Source organism: Kogia breviceps, chromosome 17, assembly GCF_026419965.1.
Source record: "Kogia breviceps isolate mKogBre1 chromosome 17, mKogBre1 haplotype 1, whole genome shotgun sequence".
Lineage (NCBI taxonomy): Eukaryota > Metazoa > Chordata > Mammalia > Artiodactyla > Physeteridae > Kogia > Kogia breviceps.
In genome coordinates this window covers 77,346,574-77,369,540 of record NC_081326.1, presented here as the reverse complement: position 1 = coordinate 77,369,540, position 22,967 = coordinate 77,346,574, and the positions used below count along the sequence as shown (strand labels likewise).

The 22,967-nt window shown below is 64.3% G+C and overlaps 2 protein-coding genes and 1 long non-coding RNA gene across 14 annotated transcripts; 2 read left to right on the top strand and 1 right to left on the bottom strand.

The window, feature by feature from the left end:
* Positions 1–1,110: 1,110 nt before the first annotated feature.
* Positions 1,111–14,261, top strand: TONSL (tonsoku like, DNA repair protein). The gene is made up of 26 exons (XM_059043379.2): positions 1,111–1,597; positions 1,698–1,793; positions 1,955–2,097; positions 2,567–2,750; positions 3,129–3,258; positions 3,491–3,662; positions 3,751–3,865; positions 4,408–4,553; positions 4,647–4,799; positions 4,953–5,078; positions 5,202–5,388; positions 6,325–6,404; positions 6,504–6,593; positions 6,865–6,937; positions 7,035–7,198; positions 7,288–7,411; positions 7,516–8,276; positions 8,394–8,470; positions 8,863–9,016; positions 9,099–9,177; positions 9,566–9,867; positions 10,024–10,195; positions 10,913–11,088; positions 11,321–11,394; positions 11,802–11,935; positions 13,142–14,261. The coding sequence occupies exons 1-26, from the start codon at positions 1,255–1,257 to the stop codon at positions 13,333–13,335; spliced, it is 4,449 nt and encodes a 1,482-aa protein (XP_058899362.2). The 5' UTR covers positions 1,111–1,254; the 3' UTR covers positions 13,336–14,261.
* On the bottom strand, positions 13,500–15,217 carry LOC136792918 (uncharacterized). 2 transcript variants are annotated; one of them, XR_010837539.1, is made up of 3 exons: positions 14,441–15,165; positions 13,841–14,017; positions 13,500–13,710 (listed from the first exon to the last, which is right to left on the bottom strand). It is a non-coding gene; the product is annotated as an uncharacterized lncRNA (long non-coding RNA). The 2 variants fall into 2 exon arrangements; XR_010837538.1 differs by having other exon boundaries at positions 13,841–15,217.
* VPS28 (VPS28 subunit of ESCRT-I) lies at positions 14,567–19,560 on the top strand. Of its 11 annotated transcripts, none has more exons than XM_059043368.2 (10): positions 14,567–14,688; positions 16,531–16,597; positions 17,167–17,195; positions 17,301–17,338; positions 17,567–17,656; positions 18,373–18,478; positions 18,578–18,679; positions 19,012–19,065; positions 19,141–19,232; positions 19,324–19,560. In XM_059043368.2, exons 2-10 carry the CDS (start codon positions 16,561–16,563, stop codon positions 19,439–19,441), a joined length of 666 nt encoding a protein of 221 aa, XP_058899351.1. In that variant the 5' UTR covers positions 14,567–14,688; positions 16,531–16,560; the 3' UTR covers positions 19,442–19,560. The 11 variants fall into 11 exon arrangements, with proteins under 11 accessions (XP_058899351.1, XP_066873949.1, XP_066873952.1 ...); XM_067017848.1 differs by having other exon boundaries at positions 14,570–14,688; positions 17,301–17,489; XM_059043371.2 differs by having other exon boundaries at positions 14,593–14,688; positions 17,301–17,380.
* The last annotated feature ends 3,407 nt before the right edge of the window (positions 19,561–22,967 follow it).

The window sequence follows — 22,967 nt, the reverse complement described above, 5'->3', positions numbered from 1 at the left end:
ACTGCAGTTTTTAAAAAGGTCCAAACCAAGTTTCGTTTGTATTTCCTTACAAGAAGACAGCCTGCCTCATGGATGGGCTTTCCTGGGCTCTGATAGCCTCCCAGCCAGGGGTCAGCTGCTGGCCCCCAGCCTGCGGCCTCCCAACCCCAGGCCTTCAGCTCTTGCTGGCATCCTCATATGCTCATTCCTGTCTGATCAGTGGGGAAGCCAAGGCTAGAGAAGTTGGGTCCTCTCTGAAGGGAGATCAGGCCCCAGGACCTGGGCTGTCCTGTGAATGCTGGTGCTGGAGGGGGAGAGGCTCTCGGGGGAGGTGCCGTCCCACCCGTTCTGCTGAGACAGTCTCTGTTTACGTGGCTCGGCTCCCCATCCCCACCCTGCACCTCACCAGCCTGCCTGCCAAGCAGCCACCTTGGTTTCAAGGCCTCCTGTGATCCTGGGATCCCACGTTGGAGGGAGGGGGAGAGAGTACCACACCCTTCAGGAGCAAAGAGGAGGCCTTCCTGCTGCTCTTCAAGCTCAGCCTCACCCTCACCCCTGAAGCCTTCCCTGGACCTGGGGACCAGCCACCCTCCACATCGCTCCCTCCCGGGTAGGCCTTGCTGCCTACCCGCTGGCTGAGCATTTTACCCCATTGGGTCTGTTTCCATTTCCATAGGAAATAAAACTGCCCATCTCCCACTCCTTCCGGGCCTCCTCTGGGGACTTTGGGGCGCGAGCCCTGGCACCTAGGGCCCAGGGCCGCGCGGCAGGGTGGGGACTGAGAGCCCCGAGGCCCAGCAGGTATCTGGTTCTCGAGGCAGGGGTGGGGGGAAAGGATGGGTATTTATAGAGGTGCCCAGGCTCCCCACACCCCCTATCTTCTGCAGTTGAGAGGTTGATCACAGCGCTCCGAGCCCGGATCCTGCTCCCTTTACCTCTAAGCACAAGACGGTTTTGCAGTTTTAACGAGCGCACGCTGAGTTTTCCAGGAATACAAAACTGGCGTGCACACCGAGGAAGCAGGACCGCGCTCGGTTCTTTTTGAAACACACAGCCCCCCTCCCGCCGGTAGCACTAGGGGTCGGAGTCCCCACGTGTGACGACTGTGGCGCGTTCAAGGCTGATCCGCAGGTTCTGCAGGGGCGCCTCTGATCATGCCCACAAATCTGAGTGCTCAAGTGCCCGCGGTCTCCGAGGCCTTCCTCTCCTCCCACGCGAGGGCAGTCCGTTCCTCAGGTCAAGTAGCGTGGGTGGCTAGGTTTGCTTGTGTGCGGGATGCGGCAGCACGCGGCGGGAGCCCAGGAGACCCCACCCCAAGGGCGAATGCGGGATGCGGGATGCGGGGCTGGGCGGGTGGGGGTGGGGTGCTCAGCTCGAGGAGAAGACCCAGGAGTCCATGGAGACGCCCGCCGCTCTTCCGGCCCCGGAGCCAGCCCTACTACAACTACCAGGATGCGTCGGGCGGGTGGACTACACTTCCCGGGATACTCCGCGCCAGGACTGGGCCTGCGCGCTGGGCCTGGGGGGGGGTGGGGCTGCTGTGGCGGCGCTAGAGCGCGGGAAGTCCAGAACCCCCGGCACGGCGGCCGGAGTATGAGCCTGGACCGCGAGCTTCGACGTGAGTCCAGGGACTAGCGCCCGAACACGGGGGCCGGGGGCGGGCCTGGCCCTCCCGGGCGGAGAAGCCCAGCACCCAGGCCTCGTCCTTCTTTCTGCAGAGTTGAGCAAGGCCAAGGCTAAGGCCCAGAGGAGCGGGCAACTGCGGGAGGAGGCAGCCGTCTGCCACCAGCTGGGGGAGCTCCTGGCCAGCCATGGTGCGTGGGGTGGAGTCCGGGCCTGGGAGCGGGGAGCGGAGAGCCGGGAGGACCGGGGGTGGGGGGGGGCCTTCGTGAGTGATGGCCGGCCGCTGCCCCACTGGCCCTCGCGGTCCCCGGCCCACTGCCCGGCCAGACTGAAGCCTGCCCTGCCCGCCCAGGCTGCTACGCGGAGGCCCTGCGAGAGCACCAGGAAGAGCTGCAGCTCCTGGAGACGGCCGACGACCCCCTGGGCTGCGCCGTGGCCCACCGCAAGATCGGAGAGCGGCTGGCGGAGATGGAGGACTACTCGGCTGCCCTGCAGGTGGGCGGAGGCCGCGACGTGGGCCCCCACGCTGACCACACCCAGCTCTCCTGGCCTCTCATCTCCTGGGGGTCCGTTTCCTAGAAGGGAGGCCCAGTCTCTGCTGTCCAGGCCTCTGGCTGGAGGGGCGAGGGGGACATGCTGCGATGGGGCCTCCCCTTCAGAGAGCCCTGTGCTGGGCCCTGGTAGCCTGGTCCCTGGGTGGGTGTGCCATAGTGGGGGTCCAGGCCCTCTGTCCACACAGAGCTGCCCTGGCCCCGGCTTCCAGGGCTGCCACAGCCCAGCGAACTCTCGGTCAGTGTCTCTGGCTGGTCCGAGTGTGGTGCCGCCGACCCCACAGATAGTCCTTGACATTAGAGAAAATGGGGTGTTGCAGCATGGCTTTGGCCTGCTCTGTGGGGGCTTGGGGGACACATGGGGTTTGCTTGACGTGGGCTTGGTTCACAGTGGCCGTTCTTCTGTGCTGCAGCACCAGCACCGCTACCTGGAGCTGGCATGTTCCCTGTCCAACCACGTTGAGCAGCAGAGGGCCTGGGCCACCATTGGCCGCACCCACTTGGACATCTTTGACCACCACCAGTCACAGGATGCCTTGCTGCAGGCACAGGGTGCCTTCGAGAAAAGCCTGGCGATCTTGGACGAGAAGCTGCAGGGTAACTGCTCTTGGAGGCTGGCCCTCCCCACCTTCTGCCACCTGAGCTCTGCAGGGAGAAGAGGCTACAGCCCCATTGCCCGCCCTGCCCATGTGGTGGGTCCACCTGCCTGGGCCCTCCCTTTGTGAGGTCGAGATCCGTTCTCAGAAGCAGCAGCCCTCCCCCAGCGGCCTCCCCGCCCCCCGCCCCGCCGAGCCTGTGCTCACGACCTCGGGTCCGGCTGCCTTTGCTCTTTCTCCCTCCGCTCTACCTGCAGCAGAACCCCTGGTACCTACAGTGAGAGGCTGGAGGAGGGGTCCAGGAGAGGCTGGCCAGGGCCCAGGGCTGGAGACCCCAAGTGGGGGTAAGGCACTGAGTGTCTGAAGGGGCATCTTCCAGGCTCACTGACCAAGCGAGAGCTGAGTGAGATGAGGACCCGACTTTACCTCAACGTGGGCCTCACCTGCGACAGCCTGCAGCAGGCGGCACTATGCCACGCCTACTTCACGAAGAGCATCTTCCTTGCCGAGTAAGGCCCTGCTTGGCCCCAGGAGGGAGCGGCTGGGGCCTGGGCTGCTCCCAGGGTCCTCCCAAGAGGGCAGCTGGGCTGACCTCACCCCTCTGCCCAGTCAGTTTCCTGTTAGCAGAGGGGCAGCCTTGGCTTTGTGGGGGCTGGAACCCTAAGTGGCATCGGTGGGTGCTTGCTGTGCTGTCCCTAAGCAACAGTGCCCAGAGCACTGAGCTCCTGTCCCCACCCACAGGCAGAACCACCTGTATGAGGACCTGTTTCGCGCTCGCTACAACCTGGGCGCCATCCACTGGCGGCAGGGGCAGCACTCCCAGGCCATGCGCTGCCTGGAGGGGGCGCGGAAGTGCGCGCGCGTCCTGAAGCAGGGCTCCATGGAGAGCGAGTGCTGCCTGCTGCTCTCGCAGGTGCCGGCTCTCGGTGGCTCCGGGCTCTGCTCCCGGGTGGGCTTGGGCCTTCAGGAACCTGTGGGCCTCACGTTCCCTTGCCCCCCAGATTCTCCAAGACCTAGGGGATTTTTTGGCCGCCAAGAGAGCCTTGAAGAAGGCCTATCGGCTTGGTTCCCAGAAGCCTTTGCAGAAGGCAGTGGTCTGCCGGACCCTCAAGCATGGTGAGTCTAGGAAGGGATGGGGGGGGGGCTGAACACCCTGAGAAGGGGTAGGGAGGGCTCTTGTTCTTTAGCAGAGGAGGCCTGGGCGTGTGTCCTTTGGGAGGTGGCAGCGTCAGTAGGGCACCCATCTTCCCCCACTTCTTGTTGGGAGGAGCCTCGTTTCTCTCTGAGCTACATTGAGCACAGGGTGTCAGAGGGGCACCCAGGGTGGTCAGGAGGCTAGTATCCATGCACAAGCCAGCTTCTTCGGCAAACTCAGAAAAGCCGCCCCGCCTAACGGGGTGGGAGCGTGGACGGCTCGTGTGGCCCAGCAGCACCGGTCAGGGGCCGTCAGCAGGCCTCACCCCCGCCCTGCGGAGCAGCCCCCGCCCTGACTTGTCGTTAGTTGGTTCTTCCACTCTTGCTGCGGCCCCGTGAAGTAGCTCCTCCTACCACCCTCCTTACCAGTGGGTGAGCGGAGGCTCGGGCAGGTGGCTGGCTGCCTAAGGGCACAGGGTCAGGCCCCAGGCTGTGCCGCCCCTGCACCAGGCTCTTTCTGGCAGTGCTGGCCGTGGTCCACCTGCAGCAGCAGCTGGAGGAGTCTGAGGAGAGTGACCCGCGGGCCGCCATGGGCATTTGCGAGCAGCTGGGTGACCTGTTCTCCAAGGCGGGCGACTTCCCCAAGGCTGCCGCGGCCTACCAGAAGCAGGTGCGTGCACGGGCTGGGGCGGGGGTGAGGGCACCGGGGCTGTGGGCTGCGGGGTGTGGCGCAGCCCTGGCCTCCCTGTTGCTGTCTTCCCAGCTGCAGTTCGCGGAACTGCTAAACAGGCCGGGGCCTGAGCTGGCCATCATCCACGTGTCCCTGGCTGCCACCCTGGGGGACATGAAGGACTACCGCCAGGCCGTGCACCACTATGAAGAGGAGCTGAGGCTGCGGGACGGCAGCGCCCTGGAGGTGAAGGGTCACGGCGCCCTGCGCTGCCCGGGGCTCTGTCCGAAGACTGCTCGGGAGGGCTGTCGTCCTCCTGTCTCGTGTGGGCAGCCATGGGGAGCCAGAGCCAGCTGGATGCGGGGGCAGCCGCCGCTGAGTTCACGCCTCGTCCTCTAGGAAGCCAAGACCTGGTTGAACATTGCACTGTCCTGCGAGGACGCCGGTGATGCCTACGAGGTGCTGGCGCCGTGCTTCCAGAAGGCTCTCAGCTGTGCCCAGCAAGCTCAGCAGCCGCGGCTGCAGGTGTGGGAGCCCGCCCGCCCACGCTGGGATCCCCACATACGGCGTCCCCGCAGCCTGTCTGTCCCCCTGTCCCCCGTCCCTGTCTCTGCTCTGGCTCTGAGCTGAGTGTTCCCTGCTCCTCAGAGGCAGGTCTTACGGCACCTGCACGCGGTGCAGCTGAGGCTGCAGCCTCAGGAGGTGCCTGGCACTGAAGCCAGGCTGCAGGAGCTGAGGGCGGCTGAAGAGGAGGAGGACGAGGAGGACGAGGGGGACGAGGAGGACGAGGGGGACGCCGCCCTGGAGGCCATCGAGGTGGAGCTCTCAGAGAGCGGTGAGGCTTGGGTGCTGTGCCACCGACCCCGGCGTCTCCCTCCCTGAGGCCTGCACGGGCCGGGCCTGCTGCTCACAGGCTCATGATGGGAGGGAATAGCCCAGCACCGGGAGGGTAACTGGCGCCGGTGAGACGGGTGGAGGAGGGTGGAGGAGGGCTGGGTGCAGGGAGCCAGGCACAGCCCGGGGACGTTCTTGGAGGGGCCGGTGCCAGGAGGCTGGTGGGCGTCTGCAGGGGAGGTGGCTCGGGGCAGACCTGGGGAAACGCACCATGAGCGGTCAGAACAGCCAAGTGGGTCCCGAGACCCTCGCGCAGGTTCCCCTGAGGCCAGCGTGCTCAGCTCCGAGGGGCGCCCGTGAGGGTGGGCTGTGGCGGAAGCCGGCCCAGGCAACGGGCCAGTGGGTGGGCTTCAGGAGTCAGCTGGCTCCTGGCTGCACGGTCTCTGAGGCCAGAAGGAGTGGCTTCCCTTTACCTCCGGGAAGTTTCAGCCTTGCGTTAGCGGGGTGCCGAGTTGGGCGTGGCTCATACACAGGTGTGGGGGAGGGTCCGCAGGAGGGGCGGGGAAAGAGGACCCAAAATGAGAACTTAAGGCGATGCTCTCTGATAGGCATAGGCAGTTACCGGGCGGAGGAGAAGGAGGCGCTAGAAGGGGCCAGAGGTGTAGGAGGGAGCAGGGATGAGAGGCGGGGTCGGGCAAGAGCAGGCGAGAGAGAAGGCAGAGGCACCAGGAGTCCTGCGGTTGGAGGGCGCCTGGGCTCCAGGGAAGAGCTGTTTTCACCCTGGGCCTGACTTGGTCCAACCAGGATGCTTCCCAGGAGAGAGACGACGGAGGCCTGGGGTGGGGAAGGCTGGCGCACAGAGCAGTCTCCTGGGCGCGGCGGAGCCCGGGGCAGGGGGCTGGGCTCACCTGGGCTGGTGGGCCTGGCTCTGTTCCAGAGGATGAAGCTGACGGGTCCCAGCAGTTGGAGGAGGAGGAGGAGCTTCAGGGCTGCCTGGGCCGGCGGCGGGCGAGCAAGGTGAGGACAGTGGCTGAGCAGGCGTGTCGCCTCCCCTGCCCCACCAGTGCCGCCCTGTCCCCTCACGCCTCCGCCCCCACGGGGCGACTGTGCCCACAGTGGAACCGGCGCAACGACGTCGGGGAGACCCTGCTGCACCGAGCCTGCATCGAGGGCCAGCTGGGCCGCGTCCGGGACCTCGTGAGGCAGGTGGGCCTGCTGCCCCACCCCCGTCACCCTGCGGCCATGGCAGGGGCTCTCGGTGGGGTACTGTCTCCCCAGGGGCCAGGGCAGGGTGCAGAGACTGGAGCCAGCACTGGGGATTCCGTACATGTGCTGGGGAGTGTCTCCCTCACTCTGGTGTGACCTGGGCCAGGGCCAGACTCGGGTGGGCCCCAGGGGCCCTCAGGCTTCAGAGCCCCAGGGCAAGGCCAGGCTGTGGGGTACTCCGGGCCAGGCTCCTTCCCGTTCTCTGTCACAGGGCCACCCCCTGAACCCTCGAGACTACTGCGGTTGGACACCCTTGCACGAGGCCTGCAACTACGGGCACCTCGGTGAGTGTGGGACTGGGGGCTGCCAGCGTCCGACGGGGACAGGGAAAGGGTCCCTCCGGGAAGGGCCTGGGAGCTGGCCCATACCTGCCGTCCACAGACATCGTCCGTTTCCTGCTGGACCACGGGGCCGCGGTGGATGACCCGGGCGGCCAAGGTTGTGAGGGTATCACTCCCCTGCACGATGCCCTCACCTGTGGCCACTTTGAGGTGGCCCAGCTGCTCGTTGAGCGAGGAGCGTCGGTCACTCTCCGAACCAGGAAGGTGAGCACAGACGCAGGCTGGGCGGGCGGGGGCCGCGCGCGGCTGGCGGTGGTGCTGCGGCCAGCCCTGCTTAGCTGGGGACCCTACAGGGCCACAGCCCGCTGCAGACGCTGCAGCAGTGGGTGAAGCTGTACTGCAAGGATCTGGATGGCGAGACGCGAGAGAAGGCTGCCGCCATGGAGACGCTGCTCCGGGCGGCCTCTTTGGGCCAAGGCAAGCGGGGACCTCCTATGCTCCTTAGCCTGAGAGTCCCCAGGGCCCTGGGTGGCGGGGATGGTGCCAGGCACTGCCTCACAGTAGACTCGATCTCTCCACAGCTCCCCACAGCTCCCCGGCTCTCCCGACCCTCCCAAGTAACCATCTTTTTGACCCCGAGACCTCTCCTCCCTCGAGTCCCAGCCCAGGACCCCCAGAAGCCTGTCAGGCCCGTGCCAGAGTCTCCCAGGGGCTGGCGGTGCCAGCTGCGGCCAGGCCTTGGAGAAGCAGGCACAAGCTGGCCAGCAGTAGCAGCTCGGAGGGGGAGGACAACCCAGGCCCGCCCCAGCCAACCCAGAAGAGGCTCCGGCACTCTGGCCCATCACTGCCCGCCACGGTCCGGACGCCTGGCCCTGCCAGTGACGGGGAGGTGGCCGCGGCGAGTGCCAGCTGGGCAGCCTACCGGGCGGCCGTCCACAGTGTGGGCAGTGCCCAGAGCTGCCGCCTGGGCCCCAGCCCCCCTCGAGGCCCCAGCGAGGCCCCCACCCCCCGGGCAGCGCTCCTCCCTGAGGAGGAGTGCTTGGCCGGGGACTGGCTGGAAGAGGACTTGCCACAGGCCCGTGGTCACCGGGGCAGCCACCCGCCCCGCCCCCACAGCAGTGCAGATGGCGGCAGACACAGTGCCTCGGGGTCAGGCAGTGACGCGAGTGCCATCAGGCCTCGGGCCCGGGCCAGGAAGAGCCGGCTGTCCTGTCTCAAGAGTTGGAGTGCGCTGGTCAGAACAGATGGAGCCTGCAGCTCAGCCGCAGAGCCCCCGCGGAGCCCTGATGTCCCCAGGGCCTTGGGGCCCATTGGGGGAAACCCTGCAGCAGGCCAGCCCTTGGTGGGTGTGCAAACCTGGAGCAGAGCTGCCTCCAGGCTGCGGCGGTTGGGGGTGGTGGGCAGGGGGCTCTGTCGTTCTTGACTCAGGCTGTTCTTCCCTGCCCGCACCTCCCACTAGGGTCAGGCCCTGCTCCCTCCCATCCGAGTCCGAGTTCGTGTTCAGGATAATCTTTTCCTCATCCCCGTTCCACACGGGTAAGGTGTCACCTGTCTTCCCCCAAACCCTGGCCCCCTTGGGCCGGGGAATGGTGCCCAGGCGCAGCAGAGGGCCCTCGTGGCTGTAGATGGCGTGGGACGTGCCATGAGAATCCATCTGGTTTTATATCCCACCCCTGGGGGACTGGTAGCTGGAGGAGGTTATGGCAGACACAGGCTCGGGGAGGCCCTGCGTCCCTAGAAACGGCCCAGAGGTGCGGCAGGTGTGCACGGGGCACTGGCACGTCACACGTAAGGGCGGGGTGAGAGGCAGGAGCCAGACGAGGGAGGTGTGGACGCCAGGCTGGGATGGCAGGACCCCGGGGGCCACTCCTCAGCGTGTGCAGGAACCTGGCCAGGTCCGGGACTCAGCTCGCCCTCTGTTCCCACAGCAGGGAGACCCACTCGGTGGCCTGGCTGGCTGAGCAGGCGGCCCAGCGTTACTACCAGGCCTCTGGGCTGCTGCCACGGCTCTCCCTACAAAAAGAGGGGGCCCTGCTGGCCCCACAGGACCCCATCTCCGATGTGTTGCAGAGCAACGAGGAGGTGAGTGGCAGGGCCGGGCCCTGAGTCCGGGGGGTTCGCCAGCACCGGGTGCTGGGGGCTGCACACCGCTGGTGCTTTCCAGGTGTTGGCGGAGGTGACTTCGTGGGACCTTCCCCCGCTGACGGACCGCTACCGCCGGGCCTGCCAGAGCCTGGAGCAAGGTAAGAGCCCGGGGGCCCTGCGGCGGCGGCCTGGGCAGAGGACTGGGTGTGTGGGCTCCACCTGCCTGTGCTGCTCCCAAGTCCGCGGTCCTCGACTCCCAGGACCCCAGGTGTCCACCAGGGTTCCTTCCCACCACACCTGTTCTCGGCTTTTCCTCCCCTACCTCGTGGCCCCGTGTGTGGGTAGTGGGGTCGGGCGGGAGATGGGCCCCGTCTGGAGGGAGATGAGCACCAGCCACGGGCTGTGTGGCGCCTGGAGCATGGGGTCCGCAGGCCTCTGGTGGCTGCCCCAGGGCTCGTGAGTGAGGAGGGGCTGCCTGGTGCGCCTCGCGCGATGCACAGGGCAGGACGGGCAGGCTCTGGTCCGGTGACCCACGTGCCCCTCCAGGGGAGCACCAGGGGGTGCTGCAGGCGATGGAGCACCAGGGCTCGGGCCCCACGTTCAGTGCCTGCTCCCTGGCGCTGCGCCAGGCCCAGCTCACCCCGCTGCTGCGGGCCCTGAAGCTGCACTCAACACTCCGGGAGCTCCGCCTGGCCGGGAACCGGCTGGGGGATGGATGTGTCGCCGAGCTGCTGGCTGCCCTGGACACCGTGCCCGGCCTGACCCTCCTCGACCTCTCCTCCAATCACCTGGGCCCTGAAGGCCTGTGCCAGCTTGCCGTGGGCCTCCTGGGGCAGTCCGCCTTGCAGGTAGAGGCATGGGGAACGGTGGACCGGTACCAGGGCAGCATCTGAACGTACACATCGAGCCCATCCCTGGGTGGGAAGGCGTGGTTAAGAGTGCTGGCTAGTTTCCAGCTCCGGGTGGCCCAGACCAGATCCTCTGGGGAACCCATGTCTCCACAGAACTTGGAAGAGCTGGACTTAAGCATGAACCCCCTCGGGGATGGCTGTGGTCAGGCCCTGGCCTCCCTCCTACGGGCCTGCCCCTTGCTCAGCACCCTGCACCTCCAGGCCTGTGGCTTTGGCCCCAGCTTCTTCCTGAACCACCAGGCGGCCCTGGGCAGCGCCTTCCAAGGTAAGCTGCTGGGCATGTCCACTCCCTGGCCCCAAGGGCTCAGAGAGCCTCAAGCACGGGGACTCCTAGGGCACGAGCCCAGCTTTCGGGAGCATGTAGGTGGACATGCAGGTGCTGGACCTGTCTGGGCTCAGAGGGACGTCAGGTGCTTGCCTGGCCTGGGCGGCCCCCCTCAGGACACAGCCCCTGTCCCAGCTACGCTGCAGGCCAGAGCTCCAGCCCTACGGCTCTCACCAGGTCTGAGCATCCCGTCTGCCAGAGACGATGCCACCACAAGCCCACTGGGGCTGCAGAGCCCCGCCGTCCCAGCACTGAAAAGCTGGAAACTGGGGTTTCCTTTCCACGGAGCTATGAGCACAGCGGCAGGGGAGGAGGGGTCTGGGACTGGGGTGGCAGGCTGAGTGCTCCCCGACTTGCCCCATCACGTGTGGATGTCCCAGCCTAGGGCCTGTCTCAGGTCACCTGGGGCCATCCTGTTGTGAGTAGGGGCAGGTGGAGGACCCAGAAATGGTGGTAAGAAGCTGGGCTCAGGAGTCCAGTTCTGCCCCCTCCCCACCGGCAGACACTGGGCCAGAGCCACCCAGGCTTCCCTGCGCACCAAACCTCAGGGACCAGGACGGCTTCCCGAGGGTCACGAGGGTTCTGGGCCCAGGCCTGTGCGGCAGGGCTGGGGGCGGCGGCACGCGGGGCTGACAGAGGTTCTGGCCCTTGGTATAGGCGCCAAGTGCCTGAAGACACTGTCCCTGTCCTACAACGGCCTGGGCCCCTCCGCCCTGGCCCAGGCCCTGCAGAGCCTGCCAGCCCGCACCCTCCTGCGCCTGGAGCTGAGCTCTGTGGCCTCCAGCAAGAGTGACCCAGGCCTCATGGAGCCCGTAGTCAGCTACCTGACCAAGGTATGTGGTCAAGGAGGGACACTAAGCCAGAGGCACCTTGGGCCATCCAGGATTGGCGGGTGGTCCTGGGAAGAGACTTGCACGTTTGGAAAAAAAAACAGGCGGGAAAAGCTTTCTGTTCCTGCCTCAGGCTGTGAATTCCTAGCCAGCAGGAAGGACACCTGGGATCCAGGGAGGCCGGGAGGGCAGGTGCCCCACTCAGGCTAGCTCCCCTTGGGCCTTCGCTGTCTAGGAAGGCTGCGCCCTGGAGCACCTGGGCCTGTCGGCAAACCACCTGGGCGACGAGGCCGTGAGAGATCTGAGCAGGTAATGCCAGCCAGCTCGTGCCACCGCTATCCTGCAGGGGTTCTGATCTCAGGGCCCAGGAGCCCAGGGAAGCTGGGGCTCCTTGCCCCAAGGTGCCCCGAGACCTGGCCGCCAGCCACTAGCCTGCCTCCTGGCTGGCCCTTGTGTCTCTCTTCATGCTCCCACGGCTCTTGAGACTCTTTCCCTCTGGTGTGTCCTCTCCTGTCACCTTTTGTCCAGCAGCCCAGGCAAGGGGCACCGCTTCTGTGGCCCTCCAGCCTCAGCTGGCTCGCAGGAGTGTGAGGCACCCGTGCCGGGCTGGGGGCAAAGCCTGTGGGCCTGGCCTGCAGCTGCCCGAGCCTTGGGGTCACCTGGGGCAGCGTCCCCTTGTGACGGAAGCTGACCCCCAGGCTTCTGCCCTGTCTTAGATGTCTGCCTCTCTGCCCCTTGCTGGTCTCTCTGGACCTGTCTGCCAACCCCAAGATCAGCTGTGCCGGCCTGGAGGCGCTCCTGTCTGCCCTCCAAGGGCGGCCCCAAGGCCTCAGCTTCCTCGGCCTGTCAGGTGAGCTCTGGGTATGGTGGCTACACCTGCCACACTGGAGCTGGTGACATAGCTCCCTCCTTGAGGACCTGCCTTAGGCCCAGTTGCCTCCTCGGAAGGGGCCGTCACTGCCACCAGCCAGACCACAAGGGTGGGCTGGGCCCTGTGGGGTTGCCACAGTGGAGGGCGGTGACCAGTGTGACCAGAAGCAGGTGTGAGCCTCGCTCCTCAGACCGCAGGGCGCGAGGACCATGGGTCTCTGCCTCTGGCCTGGTCAGCCTGAGCCTCCAGACCATGGCCGGGGACCCAGTGCCACAGGGACTTCCTCGTTCCTGTGGTCCAGAGGGAGGGATGCTGGGCTAGGGCGGCAATTCCTGCCTCTGAGGGAGCCTCCCGCTTTCTGGCCAAGGCTGGCCTGACCTAGCTGGTTTCTCTGGCCACGCCCTGGTGCAGGACCCTACCAGAGCTGTCTTAAGGAAACCAGGGAGGTGCATTTGGTGAACTGGCCACCCCGCAGCTTGGCACCTCCTGCTGGGGCGCAGGGCAGGGCAGACCAGGCTCTGCCCTCGGGGAGAACAAGGGCTGGGAGTGGGGCTACACAGGGACCCCTGGGCTCTCCTGCTCCTCGCCCACGGCCCCACGGGGCCGGGCTGGCTCCCCAGGAAGGCCCCCCGAAGGTGGGCTGGTAGGAGACCTGCGCTCAGCTGAGGGGCTGCTCCCCACACACCTGGCTTGGTGAGAGGGTACCTGAACCCTCTCACCAAGCTCCCTGGGGTCGTGAGCCTGCTGGGTATTTTCTGGTCTCTCTGAGGATTGAGCCTTGTAGCTCAGTGTCTTGAGACTCACAGGTAGCCTATTGGGTCCATTTTATGGAGGGAGAGACCCAGGCGTCGTCAGACAATGGCAGAGGCACAGATGTGAATGCGGTGTTTACTTTAGCCCATCTCCCTTGTGCGTGACCACTGGCTGGGAAGGGAGTCCACAGTCCTGGGCACACTAGGGCACACAGCCTGGGAGAGCGTACTCCTTCCTAGAGAATTATCGGGCCTCTGCTGGCCTTTGCTCATGCCCCTCGCTGCAGCCCTTGGGGTCTCAGAGGAAGTGTGTTTCCTCCCGAGGGCCACACCGGTAAAGAGAAAAACCCCACAGGGCCCCCTCTACGAACACCACTGGTTCCCGCGGGCCCCCAGCCGTAGCCTGAGGCCTACTCCTGCCTCCCCTCTGCAGGCTGTGCTGTCCAGGGCCCCCTGGGCCTGCACCTCTGGGACAACTTAACGGTGCAGCTGCAGGAGCTGCAACTGTGCAGCAGACGTCTCTCTGCTGAGGACCGAGATGCCCTGCACCAGCTGCTGCCCAGCCAGCTGGGCTCCAAAGCATGCACCCTGGATCGGGGACCCAAGCTCTTCTTCAGGCACCTCTGACTGGCTGAGCCATGCCCCGCCCTCCCCACCCGCCCAAGCCTCTAATAAAGGAAGGAAGCCACTGCTGCCGCCTCCCTCCCTACTGTGGCCTTCGGAGGGGTTCACCTTGCTGTCAGAGTGCTCTGGAATGAGGCCTCCCTGCCCAATAAGCAGTGAGCCACAACCAGCAGAGAAAGGGTTTATTCATAGGCAGCCAAGTGCGGGGCAGGAGGATGGATTTCAGGTTGGCTTCCCCAAAGTAGGGGCGTGGGATATTTACAGGATGAAGAAACAGGTTGGGGGAATTCCCTGGCAGTCCAGTGATTAGGATTCCAACACTTTCGCTGCCGACGGCCTGGGCCTGGTTCCATGTTCCGGGAACTAAGATCCTACAAGCTGCATGGCCAAAAAGAAAGAAAAAAAAAAAAAAAAAAAAAGGCAGGGTGATCTTAAGCGCGGGGAAAGGAGATTGGAGGTAGGAAAAAGGTGACGTAATCTGTGTTCTGCAGAGGCGTGTCTGAATTACCTGCTTCTTCATGGGACCCATGTTAAAAAATGGACGTGATCTGAGGGTGGGGGTTTGGTCCCTCTGATGTCAAAAGGTCATTCACTGTACAACTGTGCAGGCCCAGTTTTAGGGTTGGTGGTTCCAACCAGTCTTAACTGGCTTGAGCTCAGACTGGAAGCAGGTGACTCCAAGTTCCTGGAAAACAACTCAGAGCAAACATCTTATTTTTCAGGACATGCACGTTTTTGTATCAACAAGGTGAGCTTGATCAGTGAAGGCAGGTTACCAGCGGAAGGGTTTTTTTTATTGAAGTACACTTAATTTGCAATGTGTTAGTTTCAGGTATACAGCAAGGCAATTCAGTTTAGCTCAGTTTTGTATATATGTATTGTTTTTGAGATTCTTTTCCATTACAGGTTATTAAAAGATACCGAATATAGTTCCCTGTGCTGTACAGTAGGTCCTTGTTGTTTATGGAGGCGTTTTTAAGAAGCTGTAAAGACAAGCTCAAGGATTTCTGTTATCAATTTCTATTAACCCTGTGGGGCACAGTTTCAAGGGCAGATCCGGCCACTTAGAGGCCCTACAGGTGAAGGCAAAGCCTTCTTCCTTCGTTACCTCTTCCGGTTCCTATCAGGCATGGCTGGATCAGAACCGCAGAGTGTTACCCCCGGCCCGGCCTCAACGCGGGGTTGGGGGGAAGTAGCCAGAAGCCCAGGTGGATCGGCCCCGCGCGCAGGCGCAGACGTCAGGTCCCGGCGCCGAGAAAGTGCGCGCAGGCGCATACATCGGGGTCCGCGCGCAAGCGCAAGCGTCAGGGAGCGCTCCGCCCCCGGGCCGTTTCCGGGATCCGCGAGGCCGCCCAGGTACTCCAGGCCGGGGGTGGGCAGGAAAGGCGGCCCTGGCCGAGGCCCGGGGGGTGTAGCTGTGCCGCGGAGGGCACTCGGTGCCCGTGCTTCTCCTCGCTCTCCGTCTTGTGGTCCCCTCTCCCGGTGCCCGGCTCTCCTGGCTTCCCCCCAGGGTTCCAGTGCCGTTTCCCCGGGATTGGCGCCTCCGAGCGCGGTGGGCCGGGCCCGAAGGTTCCCGCGGCCTATGCGCCCTTGCATCCGGCCCGCCCGATCGTCCACTGCGCTCACTGGGCTTTCTCCAGAAGCTCGCCGTTCTGGGTCGGGGCAGGTTGGTGAGGTTCAACCGAGTATTGGCTTGTAGCCGCCGACTTCCGTTTTCGTGGCTGCGTGGAATCCCCCTGTAGAACCACAGACAACCCCTTTACTCCTCCTCTCCGTTGCACCTCCTCTCCGATGCTGCGGGAGGGTGGCGCAGTGGTATCCGTGTCCCCCACCCCACCCCCGCGGGCTCTCGTAATTTCCTCGGCCTTCTCGGCCCCGCCTCCCCTCCCCTGCTGCTTCACTTGTGCAACCTTGGCCTTTCCCAGCCCTGATCCCGCCTTCTCTGCCGAGGTTCCGCACGCCGCGGTGCCCGGGGCTCAACGGGGGCTGCTTTCCCTCCTACCTTGGTTCGCCCTTAGCCATCTCCTGTGGGACGCCATCCACCCCCTCAGTGCCACTGGCTCGGCCCTGCCAGCCCCGGCCTCTCTCCTGATCTCCAGCCGCCTCAGCAGCTTCCTTGGATGTCTGCGGAGCCTCCCAAAGCCAAAAGATCAACCGCATCGCTTTCCTGCACACCCGCCTGCCCTCTACACCTACTTTGTTCACTTTCTCCATCTCAGTTCACCTCACTGTCATGGTGCCACTGGTCCAAAAATAAGGGGTCGGGCTTCCCTGGTGGCGCAGCGGTTGAGAGTCCGCCTGCCGATGCAGGGGACGCGGGTTCGTGCTCCGGTCCGGGAGGATCCCACGTGCCGCGGAGCGGCTGGGCCCGTGAGCCATGGCCGCTGAGCCTGCGCGTTCGGAGCCTGTGCTCCGCGAAGGGAGAGGCCACAACAGTGAGGGGCCCGCGTACGGCAAACAAACAAACAAAAAAAGGGGATCATTTTGAGTCCTTTTTAATTTTTACCCCTTTTCAAATTCTCCATTGAGTTTGGTGTTTCCATCTCCAAAGCATGTCAGGACGTGGCCCCAGCCACCTCATCAGCTTCTGGAGTGGGCGGGGGCTCCTGCTTCCACGGTCGGCTCAGCCCACCGCCCACCTGGAGCCGGGAGGATTTTCTTCAGTCTTCCAGTAGTTCCCTCTGGCTGTGCCAGGATAAACCCAGACTCCTCCTGGCCTGTGAGATCTGTGCCCTTTGATCCCCCCGTCTCTCTGTCCTCGTCCCCTAGAAAGCCCCTCACTCAGAAAGCTCACCTCCCCCCCCGGCCCAGCCCCCGCTTGTCTGTTTCTCTAAACTCATTCCTGCGTGAAGACCTCACGTTCTACGTGCTGTCTGTCGTGTGTGCTGTTTCCTCTGGCCGAACGTTCATCCAGGTCATTCACCTGAGAGCTGCAGCCCCTTCCTCTCCTGGTCAGCTGACTCAGAGTGACCTGCCCTGACCAGGCTCCAGGGCACCACTCCCCCACCCCACCCCGCTCTGCCGTCCAGCCCTTGCTCACTCAGAGATGCTCACCTGCACCTGCTTCCTCGGCGGCCTCCTCCAGCTGGCTCGGTGTTCACAACACAGTGCACAGCATCCTGTGTGTTCATTGCTGAGGCCCAGCCCGCAGGGGTGTTAGGGGGTCACTTCTGCGTCAGTGCTGGCTTTGCTCCCTAGGTCTCTGCTGTGGCCCCCTGAGCCTGCAGGATGTTTCACGGGATCCCGGCCACTCCTGGCATGGGAGGTGAGTGTGGCCCAAGCTGGGCCCAGGGGCCCAGGGCCTAGGCTTTCAAACCTCTGCGGCAGAGGCTGATGGGAGTGGTCGCCGGAGCATTTGGGAGGTCTGTAAGTGTCCACCCCCCGCAAGACCTCAGGTAGTGGCCAGGGGCCCAGAGACCTCCTCCCGGTGGGGTCAGCTGGGTGCAGACGATGACAGCTTTAGTGTGGCTGGAACTTCAGGGGGTCTTGGGTATCCCACAGTCCCCAAGCCAGGGAAAAGATTACAAAGCACGTGACAAACGTGTGTGCCCGTCACTGCATCGTAAGCAGGGTAGCCCAGAAACAGGTGGGATGGAGGACCAGCCCTGGCGTGCAGCCCCCTGGACCCAGAGGTGTGTCCTCTGCTCAGGTCACCCCACAGGCTGATGGGGACGCTGAGATTGAAATTCCCCCAGCTCCCTTTGGGCTCTTTGGGACACAGCCCTGGGGAGGCCTTGGGAGGGGTGCTGAGACGGGCTGGGCCAGGGCGGTGGACAAGCTTGCCTGGGTGAGCTTCGTAAGCAGCCTGCCAGCTATCTGCCTGTTCTGTCACAGCCCCTGGAAACAAGCCGGAGCTGTATGAGGTGAGTGGCGGTGTTGGCCAGTAGTCTTTGTCCGCGTGGTCCTCACCGGGGCCCCGCAGCCACCGTGGCGCTGCTGGCCGACCCTCTGCTGTGTCTCCCTAACAGGAAGTGAAGCTGTACAAGAATGCCCGCGAGCGGGAGAAGTGAGTCCAGCACCCAGGCTGCCTGCCTCCCCCATCCTGAGGGTCAGAAGGACATGGGGTCGGCCCAGGGAAATGGGTCCCAAGAAGCCTCTGCCAGGGGTGGGGTGAGAGGGGCAGCCAGACACGGAGCCCTGCCTCAGCGGCACCTTGGGTAGGACCGGCACCCTAGGCTCTGGGACCTCGGCTTCCCTGCCGTGGCGGCCGCATCTGAAGGACGCGCCCTCTCAGGTATGACAACATGGCGGAGCTGTTTGCGGTTGTGAAGACGATGCAGGCCCTGGAGAAGGCATACATCAAGGACTGCGTCAGCCCCAATGAGTGAGAGCCCGCGTCCCTGCGCCACCGACCCGTGCTTGGAAGCTTGTTTCTGCCCTCCAGGGCGGGGGTGCTCCGTAAGGAGCAAGGGCAGGGGTCTGAGGCCCACCCAGCGCAAGGAGGGTCGCCTGGGTGCTGGATGCCTTGGTGCCATCTCGGGCAGGGACGTCCTGGCGGCAGCAGCCCAGCATTCTGGGGAGAGGGGGGCCCAGCGCCCAGGCTTCAGGATTCTGCTCCAGCTTTGCTACCTGGGGCCTCATCAGTGCAAAGGCGTAAAAGGCGAGCAGGGTGGCACGGGCAGTCAGTCCGTGGCCGGGCCTGGCCGCCAGGAGGTACGTGGGACCTTTGTTCAGTGCAGCAGCCCCTCCCCCGTAGGACCAGGAGCTGTCGACGTGGAGGCACAGCCAACGTGGCCCGAGGAGCGGGCTTGAGGGGTCTCGCCGGGCCTCTGCCTGGTGCTGGGCTGGGGGCCAACCTGCACGGTCCAGGCCAGGTTCGTGTGGCAGCCGTATTTTGGCCATCGCCACCTTCCACCGCCTTCCAGAGTTCTTTTTTTGTGTAAACCAAGTGGGCAGGCTCAGCCCTCGACGGCCAATCCCTGGCCCTTCGCCTAGCCCTCCGTGCAAGATGCCACTTGTCTGGAAGGGCCGAGGATAAGCAGGATGTGCCAGGCGGCGCTGGCCTGGCGCTGAGGGCGGCAGCCTGACCCTTCCCCCCAGGTACACTGCAGCCTGCTCCCGGCTCCTGGTCCAGTACAAAGCCGCCTTCCGGCAGGTGCAGGGATCAGAGATCAGCTCCATCGATGAATTCTGCCGCAAGTTCCGCGTGAGTGAGCGGTCCCCCCACCCTGAGGGGCGGGGCCGGGGGCCGTTGGGCTGGGGCTGGGCTGCCCCGCAGGGCCCAGCACCGTGTGCCCTCCCTCAGCTGGACTGCCCGCTTGCCATGGAGAGGATCAAGGAGGACCGGCCCATCACCATCAAGGACGACAAGGGCAACCTGAATCGCTGCATTGCCGACGTCGTCTCGGTGCGGAGGCGGGAGGACCACGTGCCCACGGCCCCGCGGCGCACAGAGTAGCTGAAGGGGGGTGGGGGTGGGGGCAGTCCTCCTGGGCAGCGTCCGGGAAACCCCCTGAGGCCCCTCCCGTCCCAAGGCCCCCATGGGATGTGCCCAGGGCTCCCACCCACTGACAGCTCCTCAGCTGCAGGGTCAGGGTTAGGGCCGATGTGACCCCACGGCCGAGGCCGAGGAGGGCGGGGGCCGGCTGGTGCTGCCCCAGGCCCAACCCTGCAGAGGACCAGGCTGGCGGGGGTCTTTGCTGGGGGCCCCTGTCGTCTCACACGCACACTTGCCACCAGCTCTTCATCACAGTGATGGACAAGCTGCGCCTGGAGATCCGGGCCATGGACGAGGTGCGGCTCCCGGGCGGTCTGGGGTGGGGGCAGGGGAACCGGGGGTCGGTGTCCCAGCGGGTGGTGTTTCCGCAGATCCAGCCCGACCTGCGGGAGCTGATGGAGACCATGCACCGCATGAGCCACCTGCCCCCCGACTTCGAGGGCCGCCAGACGGTCAGCCAGTGGTGAGTGTGTCACCTACTGAGCCACCCTGTCCATCCCAGCCCCGTAGCCCCCCACCTGCCCCAGCCCAGCCCTGTGCTCTGTGGCCCACAGGCTGCAGACCCTGAGCGGCATGTCGGCCTCAGACGAGCTGGACGACTCCCAGGTGCGCCAGATGCTCTTCGACCTGGAATCAGCCTACAACGCCTTCAACCGCTTCCTGCACGCCTGAGCCCAGCCTCCCTACCCCCACCTCCTGCGATGGTCCCGTTTCCCCCGACGTCTGCGCACGTTTTGCCATGCACAGTGGCCTGGAGCCCGCTCCCCCAATAAAGATGCTTTCTGACCTGCCTGCTGCTGTGGGCGCCCCCCGCCCGGCCCAGGCCCACCCTGCCTGTTTGTCTGCCCTCTGGGCCTTGGGAGCACGCAGCCCATTCATCGGGGAAGAGCCTTGGTGGCACTTTAGAAGCAGCGGCTTCGCTGCTGGGCACCGCCTGGCAAGCCAGCAGGGGTGCGCCTCCCCCCGGGCCAGGTAGGCTCGCATCTGCCTGCCACACCTTCCCCCACCCCTCAGCTGAGAGCTTTAGGCAGCGTGGCTGCGCAGCTGGCCAGGTCGGCACAGAGCCTGACACCTTTGCAGCAGGGCCCATCCCTGTGCGGTGGCTCACAGGAGCCCCGGCTGATAGCTCACGGTAGCACAGCTTGTCCCCCTGCCTGCCGCCAAGGGTGTCCCTCGCCCGGGAGCAAGGCACAGCCGGCAGACGCCACGGGAGCCCCAGAGCTGGCCTTGCCCGAGGCCTGGAGGGGAAGCAACGCCAGATCCTTTGCTAGTGTTCGGCACGCCTGCTCCAAGGCCTTGTGCCGTCAGTGCTGGGAGCTGCCTGGCCCCGCGTTGTTCATGTCCACGTCCTCATCCTTTGGGGCAGACAGCAAGCAGCAAACCAGAGACCAAGGCTCTGGGTTCCAAGGTGGGGTGGTTCCAGCTTTAGCAGCTGTGGCGTTGGGATAAGGGACGTGCCAGGGTTTCATTGTAGCATTTTCTTTCTCTTAGTGGTGCTTGTTTGTATCTGGCTTGTAGAGGCAACCAAGTGAAGTGTGTGGTATTTCGAGTGGTGATGTAGGAGGTCCAAGGCTGCCAATGAGGAGGTGCCATTGCATATGGGGTGGTCAGGAACAGCTCTCAGCGTTGAACAAAAGGTCCAGGAGAAGTGAGCAGGGCTCCCTGGGGAAGGAGGAAGGGTGTGGGAGCCGGGTGGGAAACGGGGCTGGAAGGCGGGTGAGGACTTGGGGTTGTACCCAGGAGCCCCAGATGCCAGTGAGGGACTCAGAGCAGAGGCCCTCGTCTCCCTGTGTGTTAGCAGGGAAGAGCGCAGAGTCAGCAAGTGAGGCGGAGAGACGGTCAGGTGCTGGGTGTGGACCGTGCTGGATGCGGTGGAATGAGAACTCCGGGGTTGCCCCCAGGCTTGAGCCTGGGCACCTGGAGGGGTGGAGGAGCTCCTATTGAAATGTGGACACCTGGGGAGGAGGGGCCTGTGTGCACAGGCTGCGCTGGACTCGGCTCTCAGATGGTCGAGGGGAACTGTCAAGTGCGTGGCTGGACACCAGAGGGTGGAGTTCCAGAGAGAAGGGTGAAGGCTGGTGTCTGGCGTGAACGCACGCCATCATGGGTGCCAGGAATTCTACCCGAGGTGCAAGACTGGCGCTGCATCAATACAGGAGCTGAAGAAGGGGCGACCGGGGCCTGGGGAGGAGACCAGAGGCCCAGGTGTGGAGGACAGTGAGCTCCAGGGCAGACGGGGCCGAGGAAGAGCCCTGCTGAGTCTGGCCCGTGGGGCTCTCAGTGACTTTGACAACAATGTGGGTTGGGGTGAAGCTTGGTTTCAGTGGAGACTGGGAGGGGCCACCAAGGGAGCTGAGGGGGCAAAGGGCCAGGGAGGGCTGTTTGGGTCTATTTTAATTTTTTATTATTTTTAATTTTTTATTGCAACGAAATACATAAAACATAAGGTTGGCCACCTGAAACATTTCAAAGTTCAGCAGCATTAGGTGCATTAACCACGTGGTGCATTCATTGCCACCATCCGTCTCCAGGGCCCTTCTCGTCTTCCTAAACTAAAACCGTCCCCGTTAAACAGCTCCCTCTCCTGCCAGCCTCTGGCACCAACCATTCTACCTTCTACCCCTGGATTCTGACAACCCCCAAAACCTCGAAGTATGAATGGAATCACACAGAATTTGTTCTTTTGTGACTGGTTTATTTCGCTTAGCATAATGCCCTCAAGGTTCATCCAGGTTTTAGCATGAGACAGGATTTCCTTCCTTTTCATGTCTCAATAATATTCTGTGGTATATCTAGGCCATACTTTGTTTATCTGTTCACCCACTGATGGGCCCCTTGGGCTGCTTCCCTCTTGCGGCTTCCGTGAATATCCTGCGATGAACGTGGGTGTCTGGCGCTTGCTGGTTGATGGACTGAGGCAGGAGGGGCCTGGGGATAAGCCCAGCGCCGGCGGGGGGGGGGGGCAGGCAGGTGTGCAGGGGAGTTGGTGCCACACTCTGTGGCTGCGCTGGGCTAGGAAGGGAGACCATGGGTAAGTGGTTGGGCGGACGTGAAGCAGGGAAACGTGGGCCCACACGGAGGAGCGCTGAGGCCCGAGGTCATGCCAGCTGCGTGCCAGGCCTCCACCAGGGGACCTGAACGGCTGGGCTGAGACCTTTTCCCTGAAGCTAACCAGGCCTTGAGCAGTGGATGACCTGAGGCAGCAGCTTGGTTCCAGGTTCAGCTCCAACCAGCCCCCGGCCCTGACAAGGTGGCGTATGAAAAAGGCCAGTTTGGGCCCAACAACTGGGGTCGGGGGGGATAGCCCAAATCTTTCCAGCTTTCCTCCTCATTGACTCAGGGGTCCAGGAGTCATCTGAACCCCTGGCAGACTCTTCCCATCCCCTCCCCTTGCCTGATACCCCTGTAGGATCCACCGAGGTCACACTGCAGTGCCATCCAGCATGTGTGTGGGTAGGAGGGCAGGAACCACACCTGAACTCGGGCCCCGGGACACCATCCTCAGCCTGAGGCCCTGCCCTGGGTGGCACAGGATGATGGGGACAGAGTCCTGGGGCCGGAGCTCCCGGCTCCCCTGGAGCCTCTCCTCCCCCACCCCAACCACGCCCCCTAGGGACAGGGTCAGGGTCAGCAGTCGTCCAACCAGGTGTGGAAGGGGCCACCCACACACTCCCTCTAGAAGGCAAGGCTGCCCTGAGACTGGGGTGTTGGCTAGCTCCCTGGGGTCTGCCCCTTTCCCCAGGCTGCCAACTAGGCAGAGATAAGGCCTAGAAGTTCAAAGGCCGGAGAGGAGCGGGAGCCAGCAGGGAGGGGCTGGGCTGGGAGCCACAGTTCTCCCACCCTCCCTGAGCCTAGTGCCCGCTTCCTGCTGGCCTCAGGGCCCGGGAGCTCCTCACTGGCTGGTGAGCCCGGAGGGGGGGGCGGTGGGCAGAGGGCCCAGCCTCCTTTTTGCTCTTGTTTGTGTGGGGCTTTGGCCATTTCCTGGGGAGTTTTCCCTGGAGGGTCTGACTCAGCCAGCACCTTATCTCAGTTCCCTCGGATTCCAGCCCCCGCAAGAATTTCAACACAGAATTCCATTGCAGCTCAGGACCCCACACCCAGGGAGGCCCTCGAAGGCTCTGGGGGTGTCTAAGCTGCCTGAGCCAGGGGGCGGTGCGGGGGGGCCTGCCGGGGATGCAGCAGGGAGGGGAGTGGGGTG

Bases quoted from the DNA above. Each gene is read 5' to 3' on its own strand.
- TONSL (XM_059043379.2), top strand. From the start codon at position 1,255: ATGCGGCAGCACGCGGCGGGAGCCCAGGAGACCCCACCCCAAGGGCGA. The intron at 4,554-4,646 runs GTGCGTGCACGG...CTGTCTTCCCAG, and splicing joins CCGCGGCCTACCAGAAGCAG to CTGCAGTTCGCGGAACTGCT. The intron at 9,017-9,098 runs GTGAGTGGCAGG...GGTGCTTTCCAG, and splicing joins TGTTGCAGAGCAACGAGGAG to GTGTTGGCGGAGGTGACTTC.
- VPS28 (XM_067017848.1), top strand. From the start codon at position 17,320: ATGCCCGCGAGCGGGAGAAGTGAGTCCAGCACCCAGGCTGCCTGCCTC. The intron at 17,657-18,372 runs GTGAGAGCCCGC...CCTTCCCCCCAG, and splicing joins GACTGCGTCAGCCCCAATGA to GTACACTGCAGCCTGCTCCC. The intron at 19,233-19,323 runs GTGAGTGTGTCA...TGTGGCCCACAG, and splicing joins CGCCAGACGGTCAGCCAGTG to GCTGCAGACCCTGAGCGGCA.